We start from the raw sequence: 16,806 nt of genomic DNA, 5'->3' as shown, positions 1-16,806 counted from the left end.
TCTATTAATCCCTGCCCTCCTGCCCTCATTAAAGAACTATGGGGGGGGACATTTATCATTGTTGTCTTTGGAAAGTGAGTTTTGAAGTCATGGTTTGGCTTAGGTGCGACATATTTATCATTCTATTACAGGGGGGTTGATCAACACGTACAGTATATACTCGAGTATAAGCCGAGTTTTTCAGCACGATTTTTCGTGCTGAAAATGCCCCCCTCGGCTTATACTTGAGTGAACTCTCCGCCTGTCAATCCCTTCTCAGTGGTCTTCAACCTGCGGACCTCCAGATGTTGCAAAACTACAACTCCCAGCCAGCGGCTGTCCGGGCATGCTGGGAGTTGTAGTTTTGAAACATCTGGAGGTCCACAGGTTGAAGACCACTGCGGCCTTCGTCATCATCCAGACCCCCCTTTAAGTTTTCTACTCAATTCCCCTCGGTGGGAAGGAAGGGTGAGCTGGTCCGAGCCATCTATGCTGCAGGGACCGTCCGGTAGGGAGGGTTAGTCGTTCCGGGCTGTCCATTTTCACTGGAGGCCCTCTTCTCCGGGCCGGCCCAGGACTAGTGACGTTGCCTTGAGGACAACGCACAGGGACGTCCCTGCGCATGAACGTCCCTGTGCGTAGTCGTCAAGGCAACGTCACTAGTCCGGGGCCAGCCTGGAGCGGAGAAGAGGCCCCCCCCCCCCCCCGGTGAAAATGGACAGCACGGAACGACTAACTCTCCCCACCGGACGGTCCCTGCAGCATAGATGGCCCGGACCAGCTCACCCTTCCTTCCCACCGAGGGGAGTTGAGTAGAAAAAGGGGGGTCTGGATGATGACAAAGGAAGGGATTGACAGGCGGTGATGATGAAGGGGGGGATGATGACGGGGTCTGGATGATGACAGGGGGGGATGATGACATGGAGGGATGATGTATTTCCCACCCTAGGCTTATAGTCGAGTCAATAACTTTTCCTGGGTTTTTGGGGTGAAATTAGGGGCCTCGGCTTATATTCGGGTCGGCTTATACTCGAGTATATACGGTAAGCAAAAAACAACACATCACTTCTGAACACAATTTTGGATGACTCCTCCTCTCCTCTGCAACTTTTTGGAAGACTTTTTAAAAGTGTTCTCCAAATACATTTTTAGGTTTGATCTGGCTTTGACTTGCGACATTTTGGAGGATTTTGTGACTTTTTTTATGCCTACGTGCGACATTCGCACTTCACAAATTTGCAACCACTACAAAGTGAAAACTAAAAGTTTAGGTGGACAGGCTGTCTGCTATATTATGTGTACCCACAAGAGTCGGAAAAAAGTGCTTAGGCGCCTGTATGACATTTTGTGCACCCGGAGTAAGCAAAAGAAAAAAAAAATAAGGCTTTACTTGCGTTAGTAAATCTCCCCCTATATATTGAGGAAGTATCTTATAATTTTTGGGTTTCTAGTCTGTGACAAAAACTAAAACCAATGAATTTTTCATATTTATGGTAGGGTCACACGGGAGCACATGCGCTGCCGGCAATCACAGAGCCACAACAGAGTGATCTCCCTGTTGCTGCTGCCGTAGCTCTGCGTGTCCACCCGTGACTGCCGGTGGGAAATCCGCAGCTACGAGCGGACGCGCAGCACAGAGCTCGCTCTGCTTTGGCTCTGTGACTGCCGGCAGCGCATGCGCAGCATCAAATACGCCCAATGTGACCCTACCCTAAAATGAATTATTTTTAAACACATATGGGCGAGATTTATCAAAACCTGTTCAGAGGAAAATTGCTGAGTTGCCCATGGCAACCAATCAGATCGCTTCTTTCTTTTTTTTTTTAAAGGCCTCTGAAACATGAAAGAAGCGATCTGATTGGTTGCTATGGGCAACTCAGCAACTTTTCCTCTGAACAGGTTTTGATAAATCTTCCCCATAGAGGAAGTTTAACATACAGATTGTATTAACCCTGACAGGATCTACAAACAATCTACTGTCAATGTGAACTGTAACTTCAGGCCAGTCCTTCAGTAACTTATAGAAGGACTTTTCCTTGTCTAAGTTTTATGACTCCCCCGGAGGCTGTCCGGGCATGCTGGGAGTTGTAGTTTTGCAACAGCTTGAGGCACCTAGTTTGGGAAACACTGGCGTAAGTATGAGTCTCCATAGGGAAGGGACCGTCCCAGAACTAAATCTCTCCAAGTGATCTGAGGACTAGTTGTAGTGCTACGTGCTGCTTGTGGCTGTGTATACAGCTGCTCCGTATAACAACGTGTGACCAAAAGACTGATGAAGGACATTTATCAGTGTATAATAGAGATAGATATGAGATAGATAGATAGATAGATATTAGATATGAGATAGATAGATAGATATGAGATAGATATGAGATAGATAGATATGAGATAGATAGATAGATATTAGATATGAGATAGATGGATAGATATGAGATAGATAGATAGATATGAGATAGATAGATAGATATGAGATAGATAGATAGATATGAGATAGATGGATAGATATATCCAATAGAGAAAACTGCAGCACTCCAAGGTTTCTGTGTATAACGTGTGGCTTTATTCACCAAACATCACAGGGTGCGACGTTTCAGCCGTCTCACATGGCCTTTGTCAAGCCTTGACAAAGGCCATGTGAGACGGCTGAAACGTCGCACCCTGTGATGTTTGGTGAATAAAGCCACACGTTATACACAGAAACCTTGGAGTGCTGCAGTTTTCTCTATTGGATTTATTGGAACCTGTGACCGGGCTATCCTGCTAGCACCACCATTCTACATATTGTGCTGCCCAAGTTTTCTGTTCTACTGGATAGATAGATATGAGATAGATAGATATGAGATAGATGGATATGAGATAGATAAATAGATATGAGATAGATGGATATGAGATAGATGGATATGAGATAGATAGATGATATGAGATAGATGGATATGAGATAGATAGATAGATATGAGATAGATAGATATGAGATAGATGGATATGAGATAGATAGATAGATATGAGATAGATGGATATGAGATAGATAGATATGAGATAGATAGATATGAGATAGATGGATATGAGATAGATAGATAGATATGAGACAGATAGATAGATAGATAGATATGAGATAGATAGATATGAGATAGATGGATATGAGATAGGTAGATAGATAGATGGATATGAGATAGATGGATATGAGATAGATGGATATGAGATAGATAGATGATATGAGATAGATAGATAGATAGATAGATAGATAGATAGATACATAGATATGAGATAGATAGATAGATAATATAGATAGATACCTTCAAATTTGCAAGGTTCCGATTGACTGGGGGTTGGATGTTCTCTTCATTCTCGTTGAATACATTCCGGTCTATGTCAATCACACCAATCTTCCGAAAGCGAGGTTTCATGATCTATAATAATAAATAGGGTCATGTGTTTTCAGTTACAATCGCCATATTACAAAAGAAAGAACAGAATAATGGAAGCTAATTACATACCAATGGTATCTAAGGGATGGAGCGGTATAGTCTTAGACCAATGCTGACATGATTATTAGTATTATTTATATAACACCAATACTTTATCATATGATTATTTATAAACCATGTTGTGGCATAACATTTTCTGGATGTCGTACAGACCTTTTGTGTGACTGGTAATTGCGTTATTAACACTGATGTTTCCTATCAGATTACCTGAATGATACCAGTAACATGATACGGTACTACTGCCTGTACTGTATTCATCTTTATTGCAGTCATCTCTGTTTATGTCTTAATTATGATACTTTTTGTATCTCATTCTGATTATATTTTATATATTGAACATGTTACACCAAATTATGATTTTTGACTGTAATAGAAAAGTTTCAAATTTATGGATTTGTTTTGTATTTATATTTTTATTTGTCACTTTTATCCATCAATTATGTATCTATTTCATATCTATCTATCTCATATCTATCTATCTATCTCATACCTATCTAACTATATTTCTATCTCATATCTATCTATCTATTTCATATCTATTTATCTCATATCTATCTATCTCATATCTATCTAACTCATATATATCTCATATCTATCTCATCTATCTATCTATCTATCTATCTATCTATCTCATATCTATCTATCTATCTCATATCTATCTCATATCTATCTATCTCATATCTTTCTATCTCATATCTATCTATCTCATATCTTTCTATCTCATATCTATCTATTTCATATCTATCTTTCTATCTATCTACAAACAAAGAATGGCAGCAGCACTGAGGAAGTATAAAGAATGTGTGGCTTTATTCACCAAACATAGGCGACGTTTTGGCCGTCTCTAACGGCCATTTTCGAGCCTCGGCAACGTGAGAGACGGACGAAACGTCTCATATGCTTGGTGAATAAAGCCACACATTCTTTATACTTCCTCAGTGCTGCTGCCATTCTTTGTTTGTGGATTATCCTGGACTTGTGGACTCAAGTCAATTACAGCCTGCACACACCACCGCATTTCCTTTATATCATATTATATCTATTTATTAATGTACTTATCTATCTATCTATCTCATATCTATCATCTATCTATCTCATATCTATCTAGCTCATATCTATCTATCTATCTCATATCTATCTCATATCTATCTATCTATCTATCTACCTATCTCATATTTATCTATCTATCTATCTATCTATCATTTATCTATCTTTCTTTCTGATCTACCTATCGCTCTTACTATCTAAATACCAGAAAATGGCTCTGCACTTGCTCAATGAAGTGGTGGGTGCCCATGTGGACAGGTTATTCAACCAACAGTCAAACCTGTACAAATCCGTGGTACGCTGCGTATGATTATGAAAAATGTGGAGATTTGTTTTTATTATTTTTTTTGTACATGCAAAAATACATTAAATTTATTGTGAAGATTGCAAAAATAGGGGGAATTTATTTTAAAGTCCACAGTCCAGACATGAAGTTTATGTAAACAGCAATAAGTGCATTTCTAAACTGACCCTTCTCAACCTGAATCGGCTGTAAATGGTCGGCAGAGAGATAGGATTATGTCTGTCTATCTATCTATCTATCTATCTATCTATCTATCTCATATCTATCTATCTCATATCTATCTATCTCATATCTATCTATCTCATATCTATCTCATATCTATCTATCTCATATCTATCTATCTCATATCTATCTATCTCATATCTATCTATCTCATATCTATCTATCTCATATCTATCTATCTATCTATCTCATATCTATCTCATATCTATCTATCTCATATCTATCTATCTCATATCTATCTATCTCATATCTATCTATCTATCTATCTCATATCTATCTATCTATCTATCTCATATCTATCTATCTCATATCTATCTATCTATCTATCTCCTATCTATCTATCAATCTCATATCTATCTATCTATCTCATATCTATCTATCTATCTCCTATCTATCTATCAATCTCATATCTATCTATCTATCTCATATCTATCTATCTATCTTATCTATCTATCTCATATCTATCTATCTCATATCTATCTATCTATCTATCTATCTATCTATCTATCTCATATCTATCTATCTATCTCATATCTATCTATCTCATATCTATCTATCTATCTCCTATCTATCTATCAATCTCATATCTATCTATCTATCTATCTATCTCATATCTATCTATCTATCTATCTCATATCTATCTATCTATCTCCTATCTATCTATCAATCTCATATCTATCTATCTATCTATCTATCTCATATCTATCTCATATCTATCTATCTATCTATCTCCTATCTATCTATCTATCTCATATCTATCTATCTATCTCATATCTATACATCTATCTCGTATATCTGTCTGCTCTATCTACATATCTATCTTACCTGTTTTCTCTCTCTACATAACTATATTTATAGTGAAAAATTCCACATAATTATTATTTAGTGCACATAATTATAACATTAAATAAAATGAAACAAATCTAATGCTTATGCTATAACAAAAACTTGTTTTATATTTTTATAGATCCTAAAATAGCATTAGGAATACTTAAAAATTTAAGAAAAGTAAAAATATACATATCAAAACCTATTTACAGTCATATGTAGAAACAAATTCTGACACATTAATATTTTTATATTAAGGAATTTAGCCTTTTATTTTGGTATAAAGTTATCACTTACCTCATTCTCTTGCTCGAGTTCCAACTTTTGGTCAATAATCTCGGTGGCCCATTTCACGTTGTCCTCCATTTCTAATATTCCAAAACTGAATTGTAATTTAAGAAATATTTGAGCGCTGAATGCTTGGTGTGTATGTGATATACCAGGGAGTGAGGTGTTATTCACAGGATGGTGAGATCCCCAAATCTCAGAGTACTTTATAGGGAACGTCCAGGGACAGCTCCACCCACCTCTCTTTCAGAAGATTCGGGACCCAACATTCCCAAACCAACAGGTGTAGCCTTGTTGCACATGACCTGGAAGCCTTCGGCATGAGCTCATCCTGCCACATTATGTCATGTCTCTCGCCCTGACCTTATGTCACATTTACGCCCCCCTCTAAAATGCATGTCACAACAGTACCAGGATCACCCTCCACTCTTGTTGTCCTTGATGAAGACTGGTGCATGTTATTCTGGGCGGCAGAACTATATCACAATATTATTGTTTTTTTTTGTTTGTTTGTTTGTTTTTTAAAGTAAACAAAATAATAAAAATATCATATTCAAATAAATATTTAATACTTAAATAATACAACAAAATTAATATTGATAATATGTCTGTCACCAAAAAAGTGTGTAAGAAGTTGCAAATCCCAGACCTCAGGCGTGCCATTATTGTCTGCTGCTTCTTTTGGTTGGTTAGATTTCATCAGGTTCTGCTAGATGGAGTTTACATCAGAGCAGAGGACTGCAATGGAAAGGGGATCCCACAGGTCACACAGGACATGTTGAAAAACTTGTGGGCAGAATTAAAGGGGTATTCAGGTGAAAAAAGAAAAAAAATTTAAATCAACTGGTGCCAGAAAGTTAAACAGATTTGTAAATTATGTGATGTGTGTGTTATAAATATAGAATATATTTATAGATACCAGTCCTCAAAAGTACTGCAGCCCGAGACCCACGAACCACCGGAGAACCACTCACCCATCACACAGACGGGCTCACACAATACGGAGCCGTCCCCAGCACAGGACGCAGTCGTGACAGCCGTGACAACCGTGCCAGCCGAAGCAGTGGGTGAGTGGTGCTGTGCACCGTAGATCATTACTAGCGATACACAAACAGTACTGTCACGATGCCGGCTGGCAGGAGGTGGATCCTCTGTGCCAGAGAGGGATTGGCGTGGACCGTGCTAGTGGACCGATTCTAAGGTACTACTGGTGTTCACCAGAGCCCGCCGCAAAGCGGGATGGTCTTGCTGCGGCGGTAGTAACCAGGTCGTATCCACTAGCAACGGCTCAACCTCTCTGACTGCTGAAGATAGGCGCGGTACAAGGGAGTAGACAAAAGCAAGGTCGGACGTAGCAGAAGGTCGGGGCAGGCAGCAAGGATCGTAGTCAGGGGCAACGGCAGGAGGTCTGGAACACAGGCTAGGAACACACAAGGGAACGCTTTCACTAGGCACAAGGGCAACAAGATCCGGCGAGGGAGTGCAGGGGAAGTGAGGTATACATAGGGAGTGCACAGGTGAAGACACTAATTGGAACCACTGCGCCAATCAGTGGCGCAGTGGCCCTTTAAATCGCAGAGACCCGGCGCGCGCGCGCCCTAGGGAGCGGGGCCGCGCGCGCCGGGACCGGACCGAGGGAGAGCGAGTCAGGTACGGAAGCCGGGGTGCGCATCGCGAGCGGGCGCCAACCGCATCGCGAATCGCATCCCGGCTGGAGGCGGTATCGCAGCGCACCCGGTCAGTGGATCTGACCGGGGCGCTGCCGTAGCGAGGATGTTGCGAGCGCTCCGGGGAGGAGCGGGGACCCGGAGCGCTCGGCGTAACAGTACCCCCCCCTTGGGTCTCCCCCTCTTCTTAGAGCCTGAGAACCTGAGGACCAGACTTTTATCTAGGATATTGTCCTCAGGTTCCCAGGATCTCTCTTCAGGACCACAGCCCTCCCAGTCAACTAAAAAAAAAGTTTTTCCTCTGACCTTTTTGGAGGCCAGTATCTCCTTAACGGCGAAGATGTCTGAAGAACCGGAGACAGGAGTGGGAGGAATAAGTTTGGGAGAGAAACTGTTGATGATGAGTGGTTTAAGAAGAGAGACATGAAAGGCATTAGGAATACGAAGAGAAGGAGGAAGAAGAAGTTTGTAAGAGACAGGATTAATTTGGCACAAGATTTTGAAAGGACCAAGATAGCGTGGTCCCAATTTGTAGCTGGGAAAACGGAAGCGGACATATTTAGCGGAGAGCCATACCTTGTCTCCGGGAGAAAAAATGGGGGGAGCTCTTCTTTTCTTATCGGCAAACTTTTTCATGCGCGATGAAGCCTGTAAGAGAGAATTTTGGGTCTCTTTCCATATGGTGGAAAGATCACGAGTTATTTCATCCACAGCGGGCAAACCAGAGGGCAAAGGAGTAGTGAGGGGGGGAAGAGGGTGACGGCCGTACACCACGAAAAATGGGGATTTGGAAGAAGATTCAGAGACTCTGAAGTTGTACGAGAATTCGGCCCATGGTAGAAGATCTGCCCAGTCATCCTGGCGGGAGGAAACAAAATGCCGTAAATAATCACCCAGGACCTGGTTAATTCTTTCTACTTGCCCATTGGATTGAGGATGATAAGCAGAAGAAAAGTTTAATTTAATCTTGAGTTGTTTACAGAGAGCCCTCCAGAATTTTGACACGAATTGGACGCCTCTATCCGAGACGATCTGCGTGGGCAACCCGTGAAGACGAAAAATGTGTACAAAAAATTGTTTTGCCAACTGAGGCGCTGAAGGAAGACCAGGAAGAGGAATAAAATGCGCCATCTTGGAAAATCGATCAACGACCACCCAAACAACAGTGTTGCCACGGGATGGGGGTAAGTCTGTAATAAAGTCCATACCAATCAGAGACCAAGGCTGTTCGGGGACAGGCAGAGGATGAAGGAGACCAGCAGGCTTCTGGCGAGGAAGCAGGCCCGCACAAAATCAACAACATCCGTCTCCAGAGTCGGCCACCAATAGAAACGAGAGATGAGTTGCAAGGATTTCTTGATGCCCGCATGGCCTGCGAGATGGGAGGAGTGACCCCATTTGAGGATTCCGAGGCATTGGCGTGGAGAGACAAAGGTCTTCCCTGGAGGAGTTTGCCTGATGGAGGCTGGAGAAGTGGAGATCAGGCAGTCAGGAGGAATGATGTGTTGCGGAGAGAGCTCTACTTCCGAGGCATCCGAGGAACGAGAGAGAGCATCGGCCCTAATGTTCTTGTCGGCAGGGCGAAAGTGAATTTCAAAATTAAAACGGGCAAAGAACAGAGACCACCTGGCCTGGCGAGGATTCAGCCGTTGGGCAGACTGGAGATAGGAGAGATTCTTGTGATCGGTGTAAATGATAACTGGAAATTTTGATCCCTCCAGCAGATGCCTCCATTCCTCAAGTGCTAATTTAATGGCCAGTAGCTCTCGATCCCCGATGGAGTAGTTCCTCTCCGCCGGAGAGAAGGTCCTAGAAAAAAAACCACAAGTAACAGCATGCCCGGAAGAGTTTTTTTGTAGAAGGACCGCTCCAGCTCCCACTGAGGAGGCATCCACCTCCAATAGGAAGGGTTTAGATGGGTCAGGTCTGGAGAGCACGGGAGCAGAAGAAAAGGCAGACTTGAGCCGTTTAAAAGCGTCTTCCGCTTGAGGAGGCCAGGACTTAGGATTGGCATTCTTCTTGGTTAAAGCCACGATAGGAGCCACAATGGTGGAAAAATGTGGAATAAATTGTCTGTAATAATTGGCGAACCCCAAAAAACGTTGGATAGCACGGAGTCCGGAGGGGCGTGGCCAATCTAAGACGGCAGAGAGTTTATCTGGATCCATTTGTAGTCCCTGGCCAGAGACCAAGTATCCTAGGAAAGGAAGAGATTGACATTCAAACAGACATTTCTCCATTTTGGCATAAAGTTGATTGTCACGAAGTCTCTGAAGAACCATACGGACATGCTGGCGGTGTTCTTCTAAGTTGGCAGAAAAAATCAGAATATCGTCCAGATACACAACAACACAGGAATATAAGAGATCACGAAAAATTTCATTAACAAAGTCTTGAAAGACGGCAGGGGCGTTGCACAGGCCAAAGGGCATGACCAGATACTCAAAGTGTCCATCTCTAGTTTTCCATTCGTCCCCCTCCCTGATGCGGATGAGATTATAAGCACCTCTTAAGTCCAGTTTGGTAAAGATGTGGGCACCTTGGAGGCGATCAAAGAGTTCAGAGATAAGAGGTAGGGGGTAGCGGTTCTTTACCGTGATTTTATTAAGTCCGCGGTAGTCAATGCAAGGACGTAGGGAGCCATCTTTCTTGGACACAAAGAAAAATCCAGCTCCGGCAGGAGAGGAGGATTTGCGGATAAACCCCTTTTTTTAAATTTTCCTGGATGTATTCAGACATAGCAAGAGTCTCTGGGGCGGACAGAGGATAAATTCTGCCCCGGGGTGGAGTAGTGCCCGGAAGGAGGTCAATAGGACAGTCATAAGGCCTGTGAGGAGGTAAAGTCTCAGCTTGTTTTTTGCAAAATACGTCAGCATAGTCCATATAGGCCTTAGGGAGACCGGTTACAGGGGGAACCACAGGGTCACGGCAGGGAGTACTGGGAACCGGTTTAAGGCAGTCTTTGAAACAAGAGGTACCCCAGCTCTTGATCTCTCCTGTGGACCAATCAAGGGTAGGGGAATGGCGTTGAAGCCATCGTAGTCCAAGGAGAATTTCGGAAGTGCAATTGGGGAGGACCAAAAACTCAATTTTTTCGTGATGAGGTGCAATGCACATTAGGAGGGGTTCCGTGCGGTAACGCACGGCACAGTCCAATCTTTCATTGTTAACACAATTGATGTAGAGGGGTCTGGCGAGACTGGTCACTGGGATGTTGAACCTGTTTATGAGAGAGGCCAAAATAAAGTTTCCTGCAGATCCGGAATCCAAGAAGGCCTTAGTGGAGAAGAAGAAGGTAGAGGCAGATATCCGCACAGGCACAGTAAGACGTGGAGAAGCAGAGTTGACATCAAGGACTGTTTCACCTTTGTGCGGAGTCAGCGTACATCTTTCCAGGCGGGGAGGACGGATAGGACAATCCTTCAGGAAGTGTTCGGTACCGGCACAGTACAGGCAGAGATTCTCCATGCGGCATCGTGTCCTCTCTTGAGGTGTCAGGCGAGACCGGTCAACTTGCATAGCCTCCACGGCGGGAGACACAGGAACGGATTGCAGAGGACCAGAGGAGAGAGGAGCCGGGGAGAAAAAACGCCTCGTGCGAACAAAGTCCATATCCTGGCGGAGCTCCTGACGCCTTTCGGAAAAACGCATGTCAATGCGAGTGGCTAGATGAATGAGTTCATGTAGGTTAGCAGGAATTTCTCGTGCGGCCAGAACATCTTTAATGTTACTGGATAGGCCTTTTTTAAAGGTCGCGCAGAGGGCCTCATCATTCCAGGATAATTCGGAAGCAAGAGTACGGAATTGTATGGCGTACTCGCCAACGGAAGAATTACCCTGGACCAGGTTCAGCAGGGCAGTCTCAGCAGAAGAGGCTCGGGCAGGTTCCTCAAAGACACTTCGAATTTCCGAGAAGAAGGAGTGTACGGAGGCAGTGACGGGGTCATTGCGGTCCCAGAGCGGTGTGGCCCATGACAGAGCTTTTCCAGACAGAAGGCTGACTACGAAAGCCACCTTAGACCTTTCAGTAGGAAACTGGTCCGACATCATCTCCAAGTGCAGGGAACATTGTGAAAGAAAGCCACGGCAAAACTTAGAGTCCCCATCAAATTTATCCGGCAAGGATAGTCGTAGGCTGGAAGCGGCCACTCGCTGCGGAGGAGGTGCAGGAGCTGGCGGAGGAGATGATTGCTGAAGCTGTGGTAGTAGCTGCTGTAGCATCTCGGTCAGTTGAGACAGCTGATGGCCTTGTTGCGCTATCTGTTGTGACTGCTGGGCGACCACCGTGGTGAGGTAGGCGACAACTGGCAAAGGAACTTCAGCGGGATCCATGGCCGGATCTACTGTCACGATGCCGGCTGGCAGGAGGTGGATCCTCTGTGCCAGAGAGGGATTGGCGTGGACCGTGCTAGTGGACCGGTTCTAAGGTACTACTGGTGTTCACCAGAGCCCGCCGCAAAGCGGGATGGTCTTGCTGCGGCGGTAGTAACCAGGTCGTATCCACTAGCAACGGCTCAACCTCTCTGACTGCTGAAGATAGGCGCTGTACAAGGGAGTAGACAAAAGCAAGGTCGGACGTAGCAGAAGGTCGGGGCAGGCAGCAAGGATCGTAGTCAGGGGCAACGGCAGGAGGTCTGGAACACAGGCTAGGAACACACAAGGGAACGCTTTCACTAGGCACAAGGGCAACAAGATCCGGCGAGGGAGTGCAGGGGAAGTGAGGTATACATAGGGAGTGCACAGGTGAAGACACTAATTGGAACCACTGCGCCAATCAGTGGCGCAGTGGCCCTTTAAATCGCAGAGACCCGGCGCGCGCGCACCCTAGGGAGCGGGGCCGCGCGCGCCGGGACAGGACCGAGGGAGAGCGAGTCAGGTACGGAAGCCGGGGTGCGCATCGCGAGCGGGCGCCACCCGCATCGCGAATCGCATCCCGGCTGGAGGCAGTATCGCAGCGCACCCGGTCAGTGGATCTGACCGGGGCGCTGCCGTAGCGAGGATGTTGCGAGCGCTCCGGGGAGGAGCGGGGACCCGGAGTGCTCGGCGTAACAAGTACGCTTCTAATCGGCACTATATCACCAACGAACTTGTTACGCCGAGCGCTCCGGGTCCCTGCTCCTCCCCGGAGCGCTCACGGCGTCTCTCTCCCTGCAGCGCCCCGGTCGGTCCCGCTGACCGGGAGCGCTGCACTGACATGGCCGTCGGGGATGCGATTCGCACAGCGGGACGTGCCCGCTCGCGAATCGCATCCCAAGTCACTTACCCGTCCCGGTCCCCTGCTGTCATGTGCTGGCGCGCGCGGCTCCGCTCTCTAGGGGGCGCGCGCGCCAGCTCTCTGAGACTTAAAGGGCCAGTGCACCAATGATTGGTGCCTGGCCCAATTAGCTTAATTGGCTTCCACCTGCTCCCTGGCTATATCTGCTCACTGCTCCTGCACTCCCTTGCCGGATCTTGTTGCCATTGTGCCAGTGAAAGCGTTTAGTGTTGTCCAAAGCATGTGTTACCTGAACTCCTGCTATCCATCTTGACTACGAACCTTGCCGCCTGCCCCGACCTTCTGCTACGTCTGACCTTGCCTCTGCCTAGTCCTTCTGTCCCACGCCTTCTCAGCAGTCAGCGAGGTTGAGCCGTTGCTAGTGGATACGACCTGGTTGCTACTGCCGCAGCAAGACCATCCCGCTTTGCGGCGGGTTCACCAGTAGCCTCTTAGAACCGGTCCACCAGCACGGTCCACGCCAATCCCTCGCTGACACAGAGGATCCACTACCTGTAAGCCGAATCGTGACAGTAGATCCGGCCATGGATCCCGCTGAGGTGCCGCTGCCAAGTCTCGCTGACCTTCCCACGGTGGTCGCTCAGCAATCGCAGCAGATTGCCCAACAAGGACAGCAGCTGTCGCAGTTGACCGCCATGTTACAGCAACTTCTGCCTCTGCTACAGCAGCAACCATCTCCTCCGCCAGCTCCTGCACCTCCTCCGCAGCGAGTGGCCGCTCCTAGCCTCCGCTTGTCCCTGCCGGACAAATTTGATGGGGACTCTAGACTCTGCCGTGGATTTCTGTCTCAGTGTTCCCTGCATATGGAGATGTTGTCGGACTTGTTTCCTACAGAACGGTCTAAGGTGGCGTTCATAGTGAGCCTTCTTTCAGGAAAGGCCTTGTCTTGGGCCACACCGCTCTGGGACCGCAATGATCCTGCCACAGCCACAGTCCAGTCCTTCTTCGCTGAGGTCCGTAGTGTCTTCGAGGAGCCAGCCCGAGCTTCTTCTGCCGAGACTGCCCTGCTGAACCTGGTCCAGGGTAATTCTTCAGTGGGCGAGTACGCCATCCAATTTCGTACTCTTGCTTCCGAATTATCATGGAATAACGAGGCTCTCTGCGCGACCTTTAAAAAAGGCCTATCCAGTAGCATCAAGGATGTGCTGGCCGCACAAGAGATTCCTGCCAACCTGCAAGAACTTATCCATTTGGCCACCCGCATTGACATGCATTTTTCTGAGAGACATCAAGAGCTCCGCCAGGAAAAAGACTTAGATCTCTGGGCACCTCTCCCACAGTATCCGTTGCAATCTACGCCTGGGCCTCCCGCCGAGGAGGCCATGCAAGTGGATCAGTCTCGCCTGACCCAGGAAGAGAGGAATCGCCGTAGGGAAGAAAATCTTTGTCTGTACTGTGCCAGTACCGAGCATTTCTTGGTGGATTGCCCTATTCGTCCTCCACGTCTGGGAAACGCACGCACGCACCCAGCTCACGTGGGTGTGGCGTCTCTTGGTTCAAAGTCTGCTTCTCCACGTCTCACGGTGCCCGTGCGGATTTCTCCTTCAGCCAACTCCTCCCTCTCAGCCGTGGCCTGCTTGGACTCTGGTGCCTCTGGGAATTTTATTCTGGATTCTTTTGTGAATAAATTCTGCATCCCGGTGACCCGTCTCGTCAAGCTGCTCTACATTTCCGCGGTCAACGGAGTCAGATTGGATTGCACCGTGCGTTACCGCACAGAACCCCTCTTGATGTGTATTGGTCCCCATCACGAAGTGATTGAGTTCTTCGTCCTTCCCAACTGTACCTCTGAGGTCCTCCTCGGTCTGCCATGGCTCTGGCTTCATTCTCCCACCCTTGACTGGACCACCGGGGAGATCAAGAACTGGGACTCTGCTCTCCATAGGAAGTGCCTCTCCCCCCCTCCCAGTCCCGTCAGGCAAGCCTCAGTGCCTCCTCATGGCCCCCGTCCTGGTGACACACTGCCCCGTGCCAGACTTCGCCCTCCCTCCCCATTCCCACTCCTGCTGTACTGCCTGCCGTTGAGGAAACCCTCCATTCTTTCCCGGTGTCCTCGTCCCAGGTAAAGCAGTTGTCGGACAAAAAAAGGGGGAGACCTAAGGGGGGGGGTACTGTTACGCCGAGCGCTCTGGGTCCCTGCTCCTCCCTGGAGCGCTCACGGCGTCTCTCTCCCTGCAGCGCCCCGGTCGGTCCCGCTGACCGGGAGCGCTGCACTGACATGGCCGTCGGGGATGCGATTCGCACAGCGGGACGCGCCCGCTCGCGAATCGCATCCCAAGTCACTTACCCGTCCCGGTCCCCTGCTGTCATGTGCTGACGCGCGCGGCTCCGCTCTCTAGGGCGCGCGCGCGCCAGCTCTCTGAGACTTAAAGGGCCAGTGCACCAATGATTGGTGCCTGGCCCAATTAGCTTAATTGGCTTCCACCTGCTCCCTGGCTATATCTGCTCACTGCCCCTGCACTCCCTTGCCGGATCTTGTTGCCATTGTGCCAGTGAAAGCGTTCCCTTGTGTGTTCCTAGCCTGTGTTCCTGACCTCCTGCCGTTGCCCCTGACTACGATCCTTGCTGCCTGCCCTGACCTTCTGCTACGTCCGACCTTGCTCTTGTCTACTCCCTTGTACCGCGCCTATCTTCAGCAGTCAGAGAGGTTGAGCCGTTGCTGGTGGATACGACCTGGTTGCTACCGCCGCTGCAAGACCATCCCGCTTTGCGGCGGGCTCTGGTGAATACCAGTAGCAACTTAGAACCGGTCCACCAGCACGGTCCACGCCAATCCCTCTCTGGCACAGAGGATCCACCTCCAGCCAGCCGAATCGTGACAGAACTGTACCTATGAACTGCATCCACTTAATATAATTCTACGAACTGTATCATACGGATTCTATTCAAATGGACTAAGTGCAATAGCGACTGTGAATATTTCCACATATAGCTTATCCACTCAAGCGCTATTTTAGAAATTTTATTATACCTTTTAATTTTTAATTCATTATTATTAATATATACTATCCATATTTTTGTTATTAATTAATATTGCCGTTCACCCCACGCAAGGGCCCTGCTAAAGGTGACGACATACATCATTTGATATAAATAAATTTTGCATTCATTTTACTATTGTTCTATCTCTTTATCTGTTTATTCTTCGCTATTATCCCTCTATTTCACTCTGTACCTGCAGTACTTTTGAGGACTGATATCTATAAATATATTCTATATTTATAACACACACATCACATAGTTATCGGCCTTTTGGGTGAAGGCAACACCGTTAACCTCAAGTACTATCTCTATCCTAGGTGAGCTACACACATTACAGATTTGTAAATTACTTCTAATAAAAAAACTTAATCCTTCCAGTACTTATCAGCTGCAGTATGCTCCACAGGAAGTTCTTTTCTTTTAGAATTTATTTTCAGTCTGACCACAGTGCTCTCTGCTGACACCTCTGTCCCTGTCAGGAACTGTCCAGAGTAGGACAGGTTTGCTATGGGGATTTGCTCCTGCTCTGGACAGTTCCTGACATGGACAGAGGTGTCAGCAGAGAGCACTGTGGTCAGACTGGAAAGAAATTCTAAAAGAAAAGAACTTCCTCTGGAACATACAGCAGCTGATATGTACTGGAAGTACCTGTTTAAGTATGTTGGGGGCAAGAGTGGGTGATCACACACTCTAGAGAAGAGGTCCCTGTCCATAAGAGCTTACACTGTA

General features: G+C 46.7%; 1 protein-coding gene across 4 annotated transcripts in view; it reads right to left on the bottom strand.

Moving 5' to 3' along the window:
* Positions 1 to 16,806, bottom strand: part of ANKRD2 (ankyrin repeat domain 2) — a 60,923-nt gene that overhangs the window by 8,999 nt on the left and 35,118 nt on the right. For 2 of the 4 annotated variants that reach the window (XM_056530866.1, XM_056530865.1), the window contains one exon: positions 3,273 to 3,386. In XM_056530866.1, the coding sequence (XP_056386841.1) occupies positions 3,273 to 3,383 (111 nt within the window). In that variant the 5' untranslated portion in view covers positions 3,384 to 3,386. Of the gene's footprint in view, positions 1 to 3,272; positions 3,387 to 4,716; positions 4,777 to 6,162; positions 7,205 to 16,806 lie in introns of those variants that run through there. The other 2 variants (XM_056530863.1, XM_056530864.1) reach the window with 2 other exon arrangements.

Source organism: Hyla sarda, chromosome 7 (genome assembly GCF_029499605.1).
Source record: "Hyla sarda isolate aHylSar1 chromosome 7, aHylSar1.hap1, whole genome shotgun sequence".
Lineage (NCBI taxonomy): Eukaryota > Metazoa > Chordata > Amphibia > Anura > Hylidae > Hyla > Hyla sarda.
Note: the sequence above shows the minus strand (reverse complement) of the source record. Positions and strands in the feature narration are given on the sequence as shown.